At 45.4% G+C, this 19,986-nt stretch overlaps 1 protein-coding gene across 1 annotated transcript; it reads right to left on the bottom strand.

Annotated features, from left to right (window-relative positions):
* Window positions 1-266: 266 nt before the first annotated feature.
* LOC119919464 (carboxylesterase 3-like) lies at window positions 267-17,570 on the bottom strand. Its single transcript, XM_038739883.1, has 13 exons — window positions 17,498-17,570; window positions 15,445-15,649; window positions 14,932-15,073; window positions 13,970-14,103; window positions 13,685-13,838; window positions 13,453-13,557; window positions 12,384-12,491; window positions 10,486-10,626; window positions 6,035-6,115; window positions 3,169-3,316; window positions 1,195-1,344; window positions 773-851; window positions 267-444 (listed from the first exon to the last, which is right to left on the bottom strand). Exons 1-13 carry the CDS (start codon window positions 17,568-17,570, stop codon window positions 267-269), a joined length of 1,698 nt encoding a protein of 565 aa, XP_038595811.1.
* Between the last annotated feature and the right edge of the window lie 2,416 nt (window positions 17,571-19,986).

The raw sequence follows: 19,986 nt of genomic DNA, 5'->3' as shown, positions 1-19,986 counted from the left end.
GGAAGAATTGTAGGAGAAAGACATAGATCTCTTTTTGTCTCACTAAAGAATCCCTCAGTAGAGCTAGCACCATACTCCCATCCTGATTTCCATTTAGTCAGAGATTTAGGAACTGAGGTTGAGACTCTTTTTGGGACTGGGGCAGTCTCTCAGTGGACTTTGACACCCATCAGAAGTCAGTTTGCTACGAACCTGAAACTTCTTCCTTGCCTGAACATGGGTTTTATTTATCTGTTCCCAGCACAGACATTTATAATCTCTGTGAGTTACAGCTCCTTCTTCCCTTCTTGATACCTCCAGATTGCTTCAGGAAGAATCTTCATCCAAAACACCATCCTGGTACCTCTCAGTTTCTTCCCGATCTCTGTGGTCAAGTTTAGTTCCAGGTATGATTCGGTCAGGTCAAAGAGGGGCCAGTGGAACAGCCCTTTTCCATTAGGGTCTCTGGAAACCAGACAAAGTAGGGGAAGGGTTTCTTTCACACCTCCCTCACCTTCGAGATCATCCCTGAGCACTGAGTGAACACCACTGGCATTGTCCCGCTCAGAGGTAACTGAGTAGCCAAGGCCACAAGTTCCCATTGCCTCACTCAGCTACCCAGGCAGACATGCCAGGTCTTCCTGGCCCTTCTGGGTTAGCTAAAGGGAAGAATATCATAGCCAGGGCTTTAACCCTGCTGGTCCAGTGATCAGATACTGCACCCGCCCGCTCCTCCTCCCCAGAATCCCCCATACCATCAAGACCTGGGTAGCGACCCATCTCCCTGCCTTACCCAGTCCTAGCAAAGTTCGCCCAGTATCGCATCATTGTTTTGCTCAGCTGTTTCTCCTCCTCGCTGGCCTCTGGAAAAGCTGGAAAAGAGAGCACAGAGTCCAGGATCACTAGAGGAAGGGAATCTCATCAGCCTGTCCAGCCCTGCAGGGCTCTATGGAGTCTGTAGGAGCAGCTCCATCGTTCAGTGAGACAGTCTGGGAGGTGTGTTCAGGTAGTCCAGGGGGACCCCAAATCTCCCTCCAGAATCCCAAGGCCCCTCCATCCTAGAGAAAGTCTGTGCTTTGCTTTTCCAGACCAAAGAACCCAATACAGTGGCCGGGCACCCTGTGGGAACTTTAGCAACATGAATGGAGGATGACAACGGCACCATATATTTAGCAGGTTGTTTCACCCAGTCAGCCCATAATGACACCTCTTTACCAAATAGGAAGCTCTCATTGGCCACGAAGGGACCTCCAAAGACAAAGGTGATTGCATCCCCATGATCGGCTTTCACATAATCAGGTTTGATTTTGCTGAAAAAACTTGGTCGATGCTGAAATTCATGAAAGTAGACTGGTGCACCAGCGTCTAATGGGAAACAAAAGCCTAAAGTTAGCAATTCAGGAAGCCACTGAGCTGGCTTCCAGGCTAGACAGGAGATCTTTATATAGTGTGAAAATGTAAAGCAAATTCTGGAAGCGTCTCTTCAGAACCCAGAGCAAAATCACTCCCATGGCTCCAGGAAGCTGGTTATTTCTCTTGGGAATACAATCACCACTTCTAGACTGTAAGTTCATTAGAGGCAGGGAACATGTGTGCTAATTCTGTTATACTGTACTCTCCCAAGCACTTAGTACAGTGCTTTGTACATAGTAAGTACTCAGTAAATACAGTTGATTGATTGAGAGAAATTTTTCAGAATAGCCACGCAGCAGCTCAGGCCCTGGAGAATACCTTATTTACTCTCCTCATTGTGCCACCTTTTCAGAATTTTTGTAACATTAAAACAGGGGTGCAGCTATTATTACAGGTCATAAAAGAATCAGTCTAGTAATAAAGGGAAGAGGAGAGAAGAGAAAAAAGGAGGAGGAAAGAAAGGCAGAAGGAAGAGAAAGGTAAGAGGGCACTTGAGACTGCTTAAGTGCTGGATATAATATTAATAATAATGATAATAATAATAGTGTTTGTTAAGTGCTTACCATGTATAAAGCACTGTTCTAAGAGTGGGGGTAGATACAATTAATCACATTGGACACAGTCCCTGTCCCACATGGGGGTCACAGGCTAAATTGGAGGGAGGACAAGTACTAAATCCCCATTTTACAGATGAGGAAACTGAGGCACAGAGAAGTTAAGCGACTTGCCCAAGGTCACACAGAGGGAAAATAGCAGAGCTGAGATTAGAACCTAGGTCCTTTGATTCCCAGGCCCAAGTTCTTTCCACTAGGCCAAGCTATGTCTCAGTCAAACGATGAACTCCCACTCCCTGCTGTGTTATGGAGACAGAGCACCTGCCTATTGCTGCTTCCAATGATGTGCCCCCACCTCCACTGCCCCCACCAAAAAACACCCAAAAGCCCATCTTTTATTACCTCCTCAAAAATCAGGGTGAGCAATTATGTGCTGGAGACAATTATGCGAGTAAATGTGGCTGATTCTGACCAGGAAGCTGGACCAGCTGTTGCTTAAACTGAGTCTCATTTTAAATAAGGAGATATGTGCAACAAAGATTCATATCTAGTGAGCCCCTGGAATTATAAATCCAACGAAGTTATGGCATTAAATAATTAACCAAAGCCAAAGAAAGAATTGCCACTTTCAAAGATATTCTCCCTGTGGAGAGATGGTAAATCTTGGTTGCTGAAGACAGGAGGAATAACCAATTTTCAAGGTAATTAATTCCAACAGTACACAAATGAGTCAATTTAGAGGATTCTTCACTTTTCTTTGGCTGAGGAAACTTCCCTGGTCCCAAGTTCTTAAGGGAAGGGATCATGTCTATACAACTTTCCTGTATTGTACTCTCCCAAACACTTGCTACGGTGGTCTGCACAAAGTAAGCACTAAATAAATGCTATTGATTGATTGATTGATTCCCCTGGCTTCTTCTCTTCCAATTCAGCCCTCACTTAAGATTTACCGATCCTGGCATCTGCTCACAAAGCCAGAGAAGTTACTAGCCAAAGGTGAGATGGCCTCGACTCTCTGAAATTTATTCCTGTTTAGAGGCCCCGAATTCATTCATTCAATTGTATTTATTGAGCACTTACTGTGTGCAGAGCACTGTACTAAGCACTCGGAAAGTACAATTTGGCAACAGTTAGAGACAGTCTCTACCCAATAACGGGCTCACAAGTCCTGGTGGGTTGGCTCTAAGGATCACATATGGAAAAAGTGCACTGGGTGGCTCACCTCTGTGGTACTGGGCTATTTTGAGAGATGTTATTATGAAGATTCTATCTCCCATCAAGTCCAGAAAGGCATCCCATAGAGCAAGTGGATCCTCTTCATTGCCCAGATACTCAGTAGCTAACAAATGCACCAACTCAGAGGGAATGTCCTGAAAGAAACAAATTGGAGAATAGGTAGACTGTCCTCTGGGAAATTCTGGGATTGAATCTAGGACAGGTGAGAGAGGGAAGGTGGAACACTTCTTTCCCTGGGGACCTTTCAGGACAGAAGACACTCCTTCTGGCTATGGTTCAGCTCCCCCCAACCCATTATTATTATTATTTTTATGGTATTTGTTAAGTGCTTAGTATGTGCCAGGCACTGTACTAAGCACTAGGGTAGATACAAGTTTATCAGGAGCTCACAGTCTTAATCCCCATTCTACAGATGAGGTAACTGAGGCACAGAAAAGTGAAGTGACTTGCCCAAGGTCACACAGCAGACAAGTGGTGGAGCTGGGATTAGAACCTGGGCCCTTCTGACACCCAGCACATGCTCTATCCACTAGGCCACCCCGCTTCTCTATTTTTACTGCTCCCCCTTATTCCTGGCCCCTATGGGAGGAGCTGTTGATACTGTTGGGTGGAATGTAGTGGGGTGAAGAGAGTAGGTGATCAGATGTCCCAATTTAGGTGAGCAACTGGGGGTCTTTCTAGTTTCCTGCTTTGGATTTTTGGAACACACTGGTGCCGGTTACAACTCAGATGATGGGAGGGTCTATGTAGGGAGTAGAGAGTCCACACTGCTCCCTCCCTGTTAAAGCTGAGAGGGGTGGAAGAGGAGGCCGGGGAGGAGGGAGAATAGAAGGGAGGCAGGTTGCAGCTGTCTGACACCAAGGGCCTGCTGCCCTAGGACTTTGGTGGCCATCCCGAGTATCAGACGTGGGTAGGAATAGGATCTTGGGAACTTACTTGCTTCTCTCCCTGGTCTCCACCTCCATCCAGGCTGTGGCAGGTGAATTCACCTACCAGAATTTAAGGGATGGAGGTTCTGCTGCTGTACTCTGAGCAGTGGAGCCCTCTCTGTGGGAGAGGGGGGAGGAGAAGGGAGAGGAATATGAGGAGGAGGGAGAAGTGTGTTTAGAAAAACATCGTGGGGGGAGGGGGGAGTGGGGAGTCCCAGAGCAAAATAATAATAATAATGGTGGTATTTCTTAAGTGCTCACTATATGCCAAGAACTGTACTAAGTGTTGGGGTAGATACAGGATAATCAGGTTCCACATGGGGATCACAAAGTAGGAGGGAGAACAGGTATTGAATCCCCATTTTGCAGATGAGGAAACCGAGGCACAGAGAAGTGAAATGACTTGCCCACAGTCACACAGCAGGCAAGTGGCAGAGCTCTTGCTCTAGGTTGCTTCTCAGACAGATGGATGGGAAGCATAATCTTCTGCTCCTCTTTTGCTCTCTTCTTCTTTCTCCTCTCTCCCTCCCCTCTCTGTGACACATTGGGCTTGTTCTCTTTGGGCCCTGCCCTCATTCTGCCTAAGGAGACTAGATTTCTGGCCACCTTGGAGGAGAGGCTCCCACTAGAGAAGCAGGGCTGGCTGACCCCATAGAGCAAAGATAGTGAGCAGATTTAGGGAGGGAGAGAGCGCGACTCTGAGGTGGGATAGACCAAGGAGGATGGGAGCAGGAGAAGAGAGGTAGTGAAGACAAGAATTATGAGGGAGGGCTCAGAGGGAGCATACAGTTTCTGATAGTCTACAAATGTATTTATACTTTAAGGAATTAATTCAAGCTTTTGGGTTATTTGGCTTCTTGTTTACTCTGGGCAGGCCATTTGGGAGCAATGGAACCAATTGAAATTTCTCCTGGCATCTCTCTGATCCTGCTGAGTCTGAGTCAAGGAATCCCATCTACATTCAGAACCATAATAATAATAATGATAATGGTAACGGTATTTAACACTTACTATGTGCTAAGCACTGTACTAAGTGCTGACCATATGACACTATGCTCTCTGATCCCACTGCACTAATAATATTGATAATAATAACTGTGCTATTTGTTAAGTGCTTACTACATGCCAAGCACTTTACTAAGGGCTGGGGTAGATACAAGATAATCAAGTCAAGCACAGTCTCTGTTCCACATGGGGCTTACAGTCTAAGTGGAGGAAGAACAGGTATTGAATCCTGATGAGGAAACTGAGGTATGGAGAAGTTAAGTGACTTGCCCAAGGTCATACAGAAGGCCACTGGCAGGGATGGGAACAAAACCCAGGTCTCCTGACTCCCAGGCACATGCTTTTTACAGCAGGCTATACTGCTAGCTATCGTTAGGCTTCCATTTGGGCTCTACTAACTCCACTTCACAATCTGGGAAACCAAAGCTCAGATAGGGTAAAGGGTTTGCTCACGCCTATTCAGTGGGTCACCAACAGAGCCTGTTATCTGGGATTCCAGTCTGTGTCTTTGTTTAAGCCAGGAACATAACTGTATCTAATGAAAGTACAAGATTGGAGGCTCTAATGGTTTCTGTACTCTGAGTCTTAAAATGTATATATATATCTTCCTACTCACAGAAGATGCCACTGATGATGAAATTTGTGTGTGTGTGTGTGTGTGTCTGTCGGTCTGTCTGTCTGTCTTTGGAAAGGCCAATGTGAGACCCATAGTCCTGACCACACCGAGGACTCACTAAGACTACCCAGTGTTGTGCTTTCATGTCTGTTGTGAGTCTAGGGGTACCACTGCAATATCTGGAACAGGTGAAAAGCTCTGAAGAAGCTAATAGCAGTTTTTATGCTCTTGAGAGGAGAAAATTAAGCTGTGAATGGGGAAACAAATACAGCAAATTGACAAGGACTAGTTGGTGGTCTTACCAATATGACTCTTACAGACTTTAGTGTGGATAGAATAGTTTCTCTAGTCATTCCCTCTTTCAGTCCAGAAAAGTTCATGGCCTGCATGGGGAAAAAACATCTGATGGAATTATAGTTTGGCAGCTTTGTCCAATACAGTAAATGCTTGAAAGACAGTGTCCAAACTCATTCCAGTACTTAGAACAGTGCTTGGCACATAGTAAGCGCTTAACAAATGCCATCACTATAGTAAGCACTTAACAAATACCATCATCACAATCATCATTCATTCATTCAATCATATTTATTGAGCGATTACTGTGTGCAGAACACTGTACTAAGTGCTTGGAAAATACAATTCAGCAATAAAGAGAGACAATCCCTGACCACAATGGCTTTACAGTTTAGAAGTGCGGAAATGATCTCTCCATGCTCCTAACTCACTCCTGGGTGGCTGCTGCCACTGTGCAGCCATCCTGAGAGCTGTTTTTTTGTTTGTTTTTTCATAGAGTAGTAGTTAAGCACTTACTATGCGCCAGGCACTGTGCTCAGCATTAGGGTACATACAAGCTAATCAGGTTAGACACAGTTTCTGTCCCACGTGGGGCTTACAGTCTTAATACTTATTTTACAGATGAGGTAACTGAGGCACAGAGAAGTTAAGTCACTTGCCCAAGGTCACACAACAGGCAAATAGAGGAGCCGGGATTAGAACCCAGGTCCTTCTGAGTCCTAGGCCTGTGCTTAAGTCACAAGGCCATGCTGCTTTGTGTCTCCCCAACTTCCTCACCCACCATGAATCAACCAGGAAATGGCCACATTCTTCCATACTTCCCCGATAATCAAGTAGCTCCATCCTTACCCATACTTCTTTTCCACCTCTCTTTGAAGCCTGTATCATCTACCTCTACCACCCACTCCAGGTTCTCGCTATGTAATCTACTAACCCCCAGGCCCACCTCCAACTTTCTGAACAATTTGGATCCCTTTCTCATATTCCTCCATCCCTACAATGATCCTTGGGGACTTAAATATCTATGTATATGTTCCTAATGACCTTTCTGCTGCCTGCTTCCTCTCACTCAGTTTCAACGACCTCCTGCTTCACTCTGCCTCATCCACACGCTCAATCTCATCTTCTCTAGTCACTGCATAATTCTCAACCTCACCAACTCTGAAATTCCACTCTCCGACTACAACCTTCTGACCTGCCTTCACTCCCACACACTCACTCCTTGCAAATCTATCCTATTCCCCAAGAGAGACCTCCAGTCTTTTGACCCACTTCAATTTTCTAAAGTTATCATGGCTCACGTAGTCTCTCTACCCAACCTATCTTCTCTTGATGCACAAATAGACACCCTCAACACCACCGTCTCCACTGAATTCAACTCTCTCATTCCCCTGTCCCTCCACCGATCTCGCACCACTAACCCACAATTCTGGATCGCCTCTACAGTACCATTCCTCCACTCCTGTGCTCGAGCCATGGACATCCAGACACCAGGCTGACCTTGTCCATCTCAAACTAATCCTTGTCCGCTTTAACTTTGCCCTCTCCCTGGCAACAATTTTCTCCATTCTTATGGGCATCCATGCCTATTTGGCCATGGCAGCTGTCTTAGACTTAACTCCCTCTTCAAACCCCCTATCCCTCTGCATCCCCATCGCTTGCCCCAATGACCTGGCCACATAATTGATAAAACTGAAGCAATCAGGCACGATCTCCTTAAGATCTCCCCTGCTCCTCTCCATTCACTCCCTACCTCTGCCCCCTTTTCGATTTTCCCACCTTTCCCAGCAGTATCTCAAGAGATTTTCTGCCTCCCCTCAAAGTCCACCCTCCAGGTACCATCTTCCTCCTACCATTCCTCTCCAACCCCCCCGGACACCTGTTGCCTCCACTTTTTCTCCTCAGTTCTCTCCTAGACCCCTTTAAATCTGGCTTTCACCCCCTTCACTCAACAGAAACGGCCCTCTTTGAAGGTCACCAATGTCCTCCTTCTTACCAAATTCAATGGGCTCTAGTCCATCATACTCATCCTCAAGCTCTCAGTTGCCTTTGACACAGTGGACCACCCCCTTCTGGAAACACTACCTAACCATGGCTTCACTGACACTGTCCTCTCCTGTTTTTCCTCCTATCTCTCTGGCTGATCCTTCTCAGTCTTTTGGAAGGCTTCTCCTCTGCCTCCCACCCTTTAACTGTGGAGTCCCTCAAGGCTCAGTTCTGATCCCCTTCTATTATCCATCTACACTCACTACCTTGGAGAACTTATTTGTTCCCACAGCTTCAGTTACCAAATCTGTGGGAATGATTCCCAAATTTCTCTCCAGCCCTCACCTCTCTCCCTTTCTGCAGTTTCACATTTCCTTCTGCCTTGTGGACATGTCTACTTGGAAGTCCCAACAACACCTCTAACTTAAGATGCCCAAGGCAGAACTCCTCATCTTCTCACCCAAACCCTGTCTTCCCCCTGACCTCCCCATCACTGTAGACAACAGCCTAGTGGCAAGAGAATGGGCTTGGGAGTCAGAGAGCATGTGGTTGAATCCTGACTTTGCCACTTGTCTGCTCTATGACTGTGGGCAAGTCACAAGCAGCATGGTGAAGTGGATAGATCATAGGCCTGGGAGTCAGAAGGTCATGGTTTCTAATCCTGGTTCTGCCACGTGTCTGCTGTGTGACCTTGGGCAAGTCACTTTACTTCTCTGTGCCTCAATGATCTCATCTGTAAAATGGGTACTGAGACTATGAGCCCCACATGGGACAGGGACTGTGCCCAACTCGATTTGCTTGTATCCACCTCAGTGCTTAGTACAGTGCTTGGCACATAGTAAGCATTTAACAAATACCACAATTATTATTATTATTAATATTCTCTGTGCCTCAGTTATCTCATCTGTAAAATCAGGATTAAGACTATGAACCCCATGTGGGACAGGGACTGTGTCCAACCTGATTACACTGCATCTACCCCAGTGTTTAGAAGAGTGCCTGGCACACAGTAAGCACTTAACAAATACCATAATAATAATGAGAGAGGAGTCGAGGATAATGCCAAGTTTACAGGCTGGTGAGAGGGAGGATGTGGTATCCATAATAATAATATTATTATTATTATTATTATGGATACCACATCCTCCCTCTCACCAGCCTGTAAACTTGGCATTATCCTCGACTCCTCTCTCATTCAAATCACATAGTCGGTCTGTGAGATTCCTGTTGGTTCTGCCTTTATTATGTTCTTATTATTAGTATGGTATTTGTTAAGGACTTACTATGTGCCACACACTATTCTAAGCACTGGGGTAGATACAAGATCATCAGGTTGAACATAGCTCCTGTCCCACATGGGGCTCACAGCCTAAGATCTGTCTTTTCCTTTCCATTCAAACGGCTACCTAAATGATCCAAGCACTTATCCTATCCTGCCTTGACTCTGCATCAGCCTCTTTGCTGATCTCCCTGCCACCTGTCTCTCTTCTCTCCAGTCCACACTTCACTCTGCTTCCAGATCATTTTTCCAAAAAGCTTTTCAGTCCATATCTCCCCACTTCTCAGGAACCTCCAGTGGTTGTCCAACCACCTCCACATCAAACAGAAACTCCTAAAACTTTAAGGCATTCAGCCAGCTCTCCCCCTCCTACCTTTCCTTGCCCATTTTTGACTACAATTCAGCCTGCATGCTTCTCTCCTCTAACGCCAACCTACTCACTGTACCTCACTCTCATCTATCTCACCACCGACACTTTGCCCATCTCCTGCCTCTGAACTGGAAAGTACTCCCATTTCATATCCCACAGACCACCACTCTCCCCACCTTCATAGCCTTACTAAAATTACATTTCCTCCAAGAGGACTTTCCTGACTAAGCCTTCATTTTGCCTATCAGTCGATCAATCAATCATATTTATTGAGTGCTTACTGTATTTATGTACACAGCTGTAATTTATTCTGTGTCTTCCTCTAGATTGTAAACTCCTTGTGGGCAGGGAGCATGTCTACCAACTCTATCATATTGTCCTCTCCCAAATGCTTAGTACAGTGCTCTACTGTAAGCACTCAATAAATATTGATTGATGGATTGATGATTCCCAGTTGGACCCTGGGGAAGTCAAGTCTGCTCTATGTAGGCCCCTGGGTTTCCATTTTGAAAGCAGCACTGCACATCCCAGGGTTTGTAGATTGACTTTTTTTCCTAGTAAGACTCTTTGGATTATTTGTGATTTTCTATTATCCATGCAATCACAACGCCCCCACCCCTGGCATGGATCATTGAGAATGTCCATGTTTAATGTAGTGCAAGCCAAATAATTGCTTATAAAATAAGAGTCCGGCCCCAATGTTATATTAGTTCCTATGTGCATATATGTCACAAATATCATCGATTATCTTGGTTAGGGTTTTGCGACAATTGTGAGGAACACCTTCAAAGATTACCATGGGAAAAACATTAAGGAGGACTTACCATTGGCAATAACCAGCCAAACTCATGGTTATTGGTACCAATTAAATAGGGGATTCTGTTGAATTCTTGCTGTCTCAAGAGCTCTTCTGGGGCCTTAGGGGAAAAGATACCATCCACTGAGGCAGTTCCAAGAGGGAGATGCTGAGAAAAGAGAAAAACAAAAATGAAAATGTACTACTTGGTTAGGGTTTGAGTCAATTGTCTTTACTGAGTGGCTATTGGATGGAGAGCACTTTATTAAGTGCTTGAGAGAGTGCAATAGAGCTAGAAGGCACAAACTTTGCCATCCATCAATTTCTTTCCTTTATAAAATATTTCTTATTGTCTGTATTTAGTCCTTTCTATGTGCCAAAGCCATGCGCTAAGCACTGGGTTGGATAATTGGGTCAGGTGTAGCCCCTGTTCTGCCATTTAAGTAGGGAGAAAAATATCACACTCCCATTTTACAAATGGGGGATCTGAGGTCTAGAGCGGTTAAATGACTTGTTCAAAGTCACTCAGCAGTCCAGTGGCAGAGCTGGGAGTAGAACCCAGGTCTTTTGTCTCCTAGTCCCATGATTTTTCCACTAGGTCATGCTGCCTCCCTGTTCAGTGTGACAGAGACAGCGTGTCATGGAAAAATCATTCTAGAGATGCTTGGATATTCCAACTCAGAGGTTTTCAACCAGGGGTAATAGTCCTCCAGGGGGTATCTCCAAATATCTGCTGCTGTCAAATCTGAGATAATTTATGAGAGCTCCCTGAGGAACCTAGGACTCCAGGAGCCCGTTAGGAAGCAAAGCAGAAGCAGCATCCGGAGCAGAGAAACTGAGCCTACCACCTCCACCACCATTACAAACAATGGCTGGCTGACCCAAGGAGAGCAGCGTGGCCTAGTGTAAAGAGCCCTGGCCTGGGAGTCAGATGATCTGGGTTCCAATCCCAGCTCCACCACTTACCTGCTGTGTGACCTTGGGCACATCATTAACTGAGCTTTGGGGCTCAGTCCCCTCATCTACAAAATGGGGATTCAATACCTGTTCTCTCTCCTCCTTAGACTATGAACCCCATGTGGGACCTGATTATCTTTTATCTACCCCAGTGTTTAGTACAATGCTTGGCATATAGTAAGTGCTTATCAAATACCACAATTATTATTATTATTATTATTATTATAAGCATGAATTCTGGGGAGTCAGCAGACAGCAGCAAGAAATCTTTCTTTCTTCCCCTGCTCCACCTGCTGCTTCTCTGACCCCTCAGCTCTGGCGAGTTTTGGTCCATGTGTGTTTCTGAAGCCTCTACTATGCACTCGTCCCTGTAATAATTGTGATATTAAGTGCTTAATATGTGCCAAGCACTGTACTAAGCACTGAAGTAGATATAAGATCATCAGGTCCCACATGGGGCTCACAGTCTAAGCCAGAGGGAGAACAAATATTGAATACCCATTTTACAGATGAGGAAACTGAGGTACAGAGAAATGAAGTGACTTATCTAGGGTCACACAGCAGGCAAGTGGCAGCACCGGGATCAGAACCCAAGTCCTCTGACTCTCAGGCCCATACTCTGTCCACTAGGCCACACTGCTTCCATGTACCAAGCATGTGGGGGTGTACAATTAAAGTAAATATCTGATCCCCACACCCAAGTAGCTTCCAATCTAATTGGGAGAAACAGGCAGTCACAAACTGTACAAATACAATGAGCCTGGAAGGAAAAATACAGAAACACCTGGTCCTAAAAAAAAAAATGAAAAGAAAAATGGAAATAGAAAAAGAGTAAATAAACTAGTACATACATAAGTACTCAGAGGGGCTATGGGGATGATACGACCAGGTAGGTAGAGCTGTGGATTGCTCAGAATCAAGAGCAACTTTACAGGGAAGGAACCCTAGGTGGCAGAACACCTCACCTACCTGTTGTTGTTGAACAGTCAAAACCACCTCCTTCACTGCCTTTTTCCTCAGGCACTCAACTGTCTCAGCCATACTAGCTGCTTCACATCCAGTCAGATTAGCAATAATCTGGAATTGTTTATCTCAAGTCACAATTAGAAGGTACACCAGGGAGCAGATCTTGAAATTGTCATAATGTGTATACCCGTTAACCCTCTGCATACATGCCCCACAGATACATAAAGAATCTCAGGAACAAGCTTCCAGAGAGGCATCCCCAGCCTCGTACAAATGGTTGAAATGCTCACAGAACAGGCAGGGAGCAAATTTCTCATACCATTCCACTGCCTTCAACTCCATTCATCTCTGCTCCCAACAAGACACTAGGAGAGATTCTGAAGGGGCAACTTGGTGTGTTTGAAATCTTAGATGACATAGTCATCACTGATCGATCAATCAAACATATTTATTGAGCGCTTGCTGTGTGTAGAGCACTGGACTAAGTGCCTGATCTCGCACCAGCAAGTGTACATGTGTGAGAAGGTGGAAGTTGGGGGAGGGAGAGCAGAGCCAAGAAAAGTACCAGAAGGAGGCTTGGAGTGGGGATTATAAGAGATTATAAGCAAAGTGGATCAGGCAAACCCTAAACAAAGGCAGGAAACAAATAGAGGGTACAATCAGGCGAGCAGAGATAACATTATACTTCTAGACTCTGGCCAATTGTTGGTCAGCTTCAGTTGATTGTTGATAGAGTACTATAGTAGAGAAAGATGTATTTAATTCTGACTTTTCTGGTCAAGCCTCAGCTCTAGAGACTGGTGGGGAAGGACTGAATGCATCAGCTGGTTGAAAGGAATGACTACAGTGAGGAAGGAGCTTGCCGGTGGATCTCACTGATCCTCTCTGCCTCCCCTTCAGGAATCCTTGAATTGCTCCATCCTGTTCATTAGGGTTTAAATCCCACCTTGTTCCCACTTTTCAACAGCTGCGCGTGCGCGCACACACACACACACACACACACACACACGACAGAAAGGTGTAGATACAAGGCTATTTGGGACAACTGCTCCTGAGAATCACAAATACTCACATTGGCAACAGCTTCAGGGTGAGCAGTAACTATGCCAGGGAAGATGGAGACCCTGCTCTGAGAGATAGCTCTGTGGAACAAGCCTGTGAACAAAGGGGACAAAACCTGTGGGGCTCAGAAAAGAGAGTACACGAGATACAGCATTTCGGTCTGAGTCCAGGTCAGAGACAAGGTTGGGTAACCGTTTCACCAGATCTGAAGCTGGGAGGGAACCGAGGTCCAGTAAACCTACAAGTGCGCTAACATTGACTCCTCCTGCAGACTCTCCAAAGATGGTCACAGAGCTGGGGTCTCCTCCAAAAGAAGCAATACTGTCTCGGACCCACTGCAGGGCGGCCACTTGGTCCAGAAATCCCCAGTTGCCGGGCACTTGCTCATCCCCTATGCTGAAAGCCAGAGAATTGATTAACATCAAACAGCCAAGGTCCCTTCCCTATATTGGCTGTCAGGCCAAGGGACTCACTACAGGCAGTGCCAGCTGATTCATGGGGCCAAGAGACTCCTGGAGAGGTCTCACCTGAAGAATCCCAGGATCCCAAGTCTGTACTGGATTGATACCACCACCACATCCTCGTAGGCAGACAGCACTGATCCGTCAAACAGCGAAGCCCCTCCTAACTTCAATCCTCCTCCGTGAATCCAGACCATCACCTAGTACAGAATTATCCCCTCAGAGACCCTCCTCAATTCAGATATTGGAACAGCTTGGATTTCCTTTAGAGAACCTTGGTTATGCCATTTAATTACTTTCTGGGTGAATTACTTTTATACTGTATCACAGTACAAGATACGAAGGAGTCACACCCCTCAGAAAGAGGCCTCATCCCCAAATCTTGGAATCTTATTTACAGTCTCACATATAAAATAGGCAACCTCCATTTTATGTTTCAAAATACTGAAAGTGAGGACATTTCCTACGGAAGGATATACAGCATCAACTTTCCTTGCATGATGTTCCATGAAACCCAATGAACCCAGCACTAGAGGTAACACAGTGGAGAGAGAAGCTGGTTGGGCAAGAAGGAGAAGGGAGAGGCAGAGTAGAATAACAACAACAATAATAATATTTTAAGCACCTACTATATGCTCTTCAAGCACTTGATATTCACCCCAGCCTCAGCCCCACAGCACTTATGTAACATGTACATACTTCATTTTACTGTCTGTTTTCCCTTCTAGAGTGTAAGCTCTTTGAGAGCAGGGAATATGTCTACGACTCTGATGTATTATATCCTCCCAAGTGCTTAGTATAGTGCTCTGCATAAAATAAGAGCTCAATAAATACCATTGATTCACTGATATGCCAAGCAATGTACTAAGTCCTGGGGTAGATATAAGATAATCAATTTGGACAGTCCCCGTGCCACATGGAGCTCATAATCTAAGAAGGAAGGAGAGCAAGCAATCCTCACTTTACAGATGAGGAAACTGAGGCACAGAATGTAGGGGGTTTGGCTTTCCAGAACAAATGGAGCCTACGGGTAACTTGTCCTTCCTTTCTGCACAGCAGGCCTGGGTGTAAACATTGAGGAATAGGCAGTCTTCTGAAGTTGGTAGCAAGTCCTCTTTTATATCCATAAGCTCTTTCAATCTTCTCATCATCTCCAAGTCCTGTAAGCAGCTGGACAATAGAAAAGAACCCTCAGATGTGAGTCAGGTGATTTTTACAGATGGCCCTGGGCATTTGCCAGCCCCAAATTCTAGGCCCAGAACATATCTCACTTAGGTCCAAGCTACACTATCCCTCCACACAAATAAGATGTTTGCTCTGAACTTCTAAAGACTCAGGGCTTCCTCTCCTATGGACAGCAATGACCATAAAAACCCTCTATGGAGAGAATAAGAAGAAGGTAAGATTTAACAAAGTCCATTTAAGGCTCATTTCTTATTTCTTTTAAACCCTAGAAATATGGGAAAGGACTAATCTGCATGGCTCACTGTCCTACCCCAGCCAGTTTTTGATGGAGAGCTGAGTAGACCACAGGCTCTTACATCAGTGGGAAGGCTGTGGCATCTCTAACTCCATCCCAGGACTCAGCATGTTGCGGGGGAGAGAATCTCAGGGGCCCCACTGGGGGCTTGGCAAATGGGATTCCCAGGAAAACATCCACACGACGGTCCGTTCCCTTCACAGCTACTTGTTTCCCCTGGAGACTCCCTTGGGTCACTAATTCCAGCTGCCCAGTCACACATCCTGCTGAGCACAGAAAGCAAATTAAATGGGAGGGAAAAGCACGAGGAAAAGAGAAGATACCCAGTGAGTAGGTTGGCCTGGAGCAAACGAGCTAGATGAAGCAGGTGAGCTAGGGGTGGGGGTGGGGGGCAGAATGAGAAAAGAGTGGAGAGAGCTTATTGAGTGCTTTAAAGCCAATGGTCAGGAGTTCCTTCTTGATGAACTGGATATGTCTGGATTTTTATTTTCAAATGCCCAGCCATTTTTTGCCTCAGCTCTCATGACTCAGAGGTGGTGCCCACGTTTAACAGGGGAACTGGGTGAAGAATACAATGGCAGGGACTGGGGGTTCCACCTGGAAAAGTGGTCAGCTAAAAGAAGCAGGAAGCTGGGGCTCCCTCTCCCTCTGCAGATCAAGCAGTCCTAGGCTCAGACCGGCACCAAAACTCTCTCAGCATTTCTATAGGTTCTCCTGACCAAGCTCCCAGATGATGAGGGCGAGGAGCTAGAACAGATGAGGTCTAAGAGGGTAGGATGCTCACTCACTTCACCCCACTCTCCAACGAAATCAGGGGCATCAAGGGGCCCACATCTGACCCCATCCAGCATTGTATGAGTCAAGGGGCCTGAGGGAAGGGGCCTGCAAAGGGGTATCCCGTATTTATTGAGCATATTCTTCAGTGCTGTCAGTGATGGGTCTCCACAAATCCTCTTCATGCTGGCAGGAGGAAGGTGAGAACAAACAGGAGACACCTGAGAGGGGAGCTTGGGAGGAAAAAGCGGGGCTCCATGCTCCCCTCCCCTCCCCATCCCCTTCCTCAAACATCAATCAGAACAGTCCTTTTCCAGTTCTGGAGCATTTCCCCTTTGCCCTTGTTTCTCTATGCATCTTTAATTGCAGAGAGGTGTGTGAGCAGGGGAGCTTGGGGCAGGGGTGGGGTTGCAATTCTATTTGCAGAGGCAATATCTGGAACTCTGGATGCTCTGGGGCTATTCCGGGGCTATTTTCTTAGTACTTGGGCAAAATCATTAGTAGACAGTGAACTGAAAAAGAAAAACCCTCTTTTCTATGGCCAGGCTCCTATGGACCTGTATGTTTCTAGGTGGCTTCAGGAAGGGCAATAGGCCAAAGGAAAAAAAAAAAAGCAAGGGAGGAGCTCTAATCAATGGGGACCAAGGTTAATCCAAACAGCCATTGAAGGGGACAATGTTCAAGGAAAGGCACTGTCAGGGGAACTGAGCACTCTGCAGAAAGTTTCAGAAGTGCCTTGTCCATCTCCCACATCTCCTACCTTGCTCCATGGCCAGAGAGAATTCTGTTTCCTTTCTTCCATGTTACCATCAGGTTAAAACTAAGACTGACAATCAATCGATTGTATTTATTAGTTTTTAAAATGGTATTTAAGTGCTTATTATGTGTCAAGCACTGTTCTAAGCACTGGGGAAGATACAAATCAAATCAATTTATTCAACATTCACAGTGTGTAGAGCACTCGTAAGCACTTGGGAAAGCACAATATAATGGAGTTGGTAGACACCTTCCCTGCCTAAAAGGAGCTTACAGTCTATAGGTCAAATGTTTTTCTCCCCTCCCTCTTATACTGTGATCCCCTTGTGGGACAGGGATTGTGTCCAACCTGATGATCTTGTATTTACCCCAGCACTTAGTACAGTGCTTGGCACACAGTAAGTGCTTATCAAATAACAATATTACTATTATTAGTAGTAGTAATATTAGAACTCCTCTCTGTCCCCAGGCCTACACAACCCCTGATTAGTAGAAACAATCAATCACCAAAGCAAGGGCTAATGACTGTTACTTCCCTTGCCTGCATCCTGATTGAGACCAGGGATGAAAGTTGGGAATCTCACCTTCCGCTGGGATCATGAGAAGGCAAGCAGCCCAAACCAGGACCTGCAGCAGGAAAATCTGTTTCTGAGACATCTCTGTTTCTCCAGATTCTGTCAGTGACTCCCTCCCGGGACCTGGTATTTCTCACCCCAAGCTTCAGGTAAACCTATATCTCCTGCTGGTCTCTGAGGTGATATGATTCAGGGATCAGTGAGGCAATAAAGTTTAACCCTATTCTGGGTGAAAGTATCAAGCCCTCCAATACATGCAATAACCCTGGGCCTGCCCAGAGAAATTAACACTTGCATCAACAGAGAGCAACAGCAAAGAACGAGAATAAACTGTTTCACTTTTGCAGCTATTCTCTAATGAATTCAGTTTTGCTTCCTGAACATGGGTGAATAGATTATTTCAACTTCTCTGTGTCTGTGGGGAGGGTGGGAAAAATTACTTTGTCTTCACCTGAAATTCTAGAGCCCTCTGGCTTCCAGCCCATGGGAAGGACAGACTTTTCACTCAGTGAGTCATCAGACAAGTGAGGCTTAGCCACCAAGGAAAAAAGAAAACTCCCTCTAAGGCTGTGGTCTCCCCTTCTCCTCTGCAAGTGGGTGCTTGGAATTGGTATGGGCCAGTATGCAATTGTCTCGCATTGCTGTCACGCAATTCCCAGTCTCTTCTCTAGTCCAAGCCCCCTGTGCTTCCCGTAACTACATACTGTCTATGATTTTATTATAAACAGGGACAGGCATGATCAATCTTAGTTTGCAGGTCCTTTCAGTCAGGAAAAATGAGAGCAAGAGAGGGGAGTGGGTGAGGTTAAAGTCCTCCAGAAATTTAAAGCTTCCACACTACATTTCCCAGAATGCTAAACTGAGTTCATACTAACCACGCTTCATGTCAGACATGGACATACAAGTATTTGTCCAAGAGCAAGCTACCCCAAGTTACGAGGTAGGCTGATCAGTTTATCCAGTACAGTCACAATTCTGGGACATATGTCTCTTTTTCTAACATTTTCTAGTAATGCCGCCTCAAATCTGGGGAATCCAGGACATTTAGGCAGCCTACACTTATGTAGATTTTTCACTAATTCATAATTATCAAAACCAGACCTTTAGCAAATTCCCCCTGAACACCTTTACCTTATACTTTTGTTGTGCCCTTGCAATCATTCAATGCTATGTATTGAGTGCCTGCTAAATTGTAGAGCACTCTAAGTGCTTGGAAACAGCATGGCCTGGGAGTTTAAACCCAGCTCCCCCACTGGCCTGCTGTGTGACCTTGGGCAAGTCACTTAATTTGTACAGTGCTAGGCACAGAGTGAGCACTTAACAAATACTGCAATTACTACTGATTACTAGTACATCAGAAGCAAGCACATGTTCCCTACCTTCAAGAAACTTACAACTAATGGGGGAGATGGACAAAAAGTAATTACAAAAAGTGGGAGTGGGAGAAAGAACAAGGATATGATAGGTAGTAGTAAAAATAAATCAGACCAAACAATTGAATATAAAGTTGACTATCCACATATAAATGTATATCTGATTGCTGAGAAGAGTTATAAATACATGAATGCATTGGCTATTGTAATGATCAGAGAAGCAGCATGGTGTCTGAGCAGAGGCATGGGAGTCTAAAGGTCATGGGTTCTAATCCCCACTCCACCACTTGGCTGGTGTCTGACCTTGGGCAAGTCACTTCACTTCTCTGGGCCTCAGTTACCTCATCTGTAAAATGGGGATTAAGACTGTGAGCCCCATGTGGGACAGGGACTGTGTCCAACCCGATTTGCTTGTATCCACCCTAGCATTTAGTACAGTGCCTGGCATATAATAAATGCTTAAATACCACAACTATTATTATTATGAAATTTGGAGGCTTGGGAATTCATCAGAGCAGATTTCCTGGAGGAGGTGGTATTTTAGAGGCCTTCCTGAACTAAGTCCTCATTTCCCCTATCTGCAATCCCCTCCTCATTGACTATGCAGTTGGCTATAAACCCTTTAAGCACTTTGAAACTCATTCCAATCCCAATTTGGGTACATATCCTTACATACTCTGCTATTTCCCCTATCTCTAATCTATTTTAATGTCTGTCTCCCTCTGTAGACAGTAAACTCTTTGAGGGCAGGGATCATGTCTAACATTCTACTGTACTATACTTTCCCAAGCACTTAGTACATTGTTCAGCACACAGTAAGTGTTCAATAAATACCATTAAGAGACAGTAAGCTTGTTGTGCACAGGGAATATGTCTGTTATATTGTGCTGTACTCTCCCAAGTGCTTAGTACAGTGCCCTGTACACAATAAGCGCTCAATAAATACAATTGATTGATTGTGATGGGGGCCCTCATGCACCATGGAAAGGTTGCAGATATTGTTTGAATGTACGAGGTCCTGTTGCCATATTTGGTATGGGCCTTAGACCCTGCAGCCCACTGGCTGGGTCCAGGAACCAAACAAGGAGATAGACTCCACCCAGCTCTGTACCAAATCTGCACCAG

This window comes from Tachyglossus aculeatus, chromosome X1 (assembly GCF_015852505.1).
Source record: "Tachyglossus aculeatus isolate mTacAcu1 chromosome X1, mTacAcu1.pri, whole genome shotgun sequence".
Classification (NCBI taxonomy): Eukaryota; Metazoa; Chordata; class Mammalia; order Monotremata; family Tachyglossidae; genus Tachyglossus; species Tachyglossus aculeatus.
Note: the sequence above shows the minus strand (reverse complement) of the source record. Positions and strands in the feature narration are given on the sequence as shown.

Bases quoted from the DNA above. Each gene is read 5' to 3' on its own strand.
- LOC119919464 (XM_038739883.1), bottom strand. From the start codon at position 17,570: ATGTCTCAGAAACAGATTTTCCTGCTGCAGGTCCTGGTTTGGGCTGCT. The intron at 15,650-17,497 runs GTGAGATTCCCA...TTCTGTGCTCAG, and splicing joins TCTCATGATCCCAGCGGAAG to CAGGATGTGTGACTGGGCAG. The intron at 15,074-15,444 runs GTAAGAGCCTGT...TCTATTGTCCAG, and splicing joins GCCACAGCCTTCCCACTGAT to CTGCTTACAGGACTTGGAGA.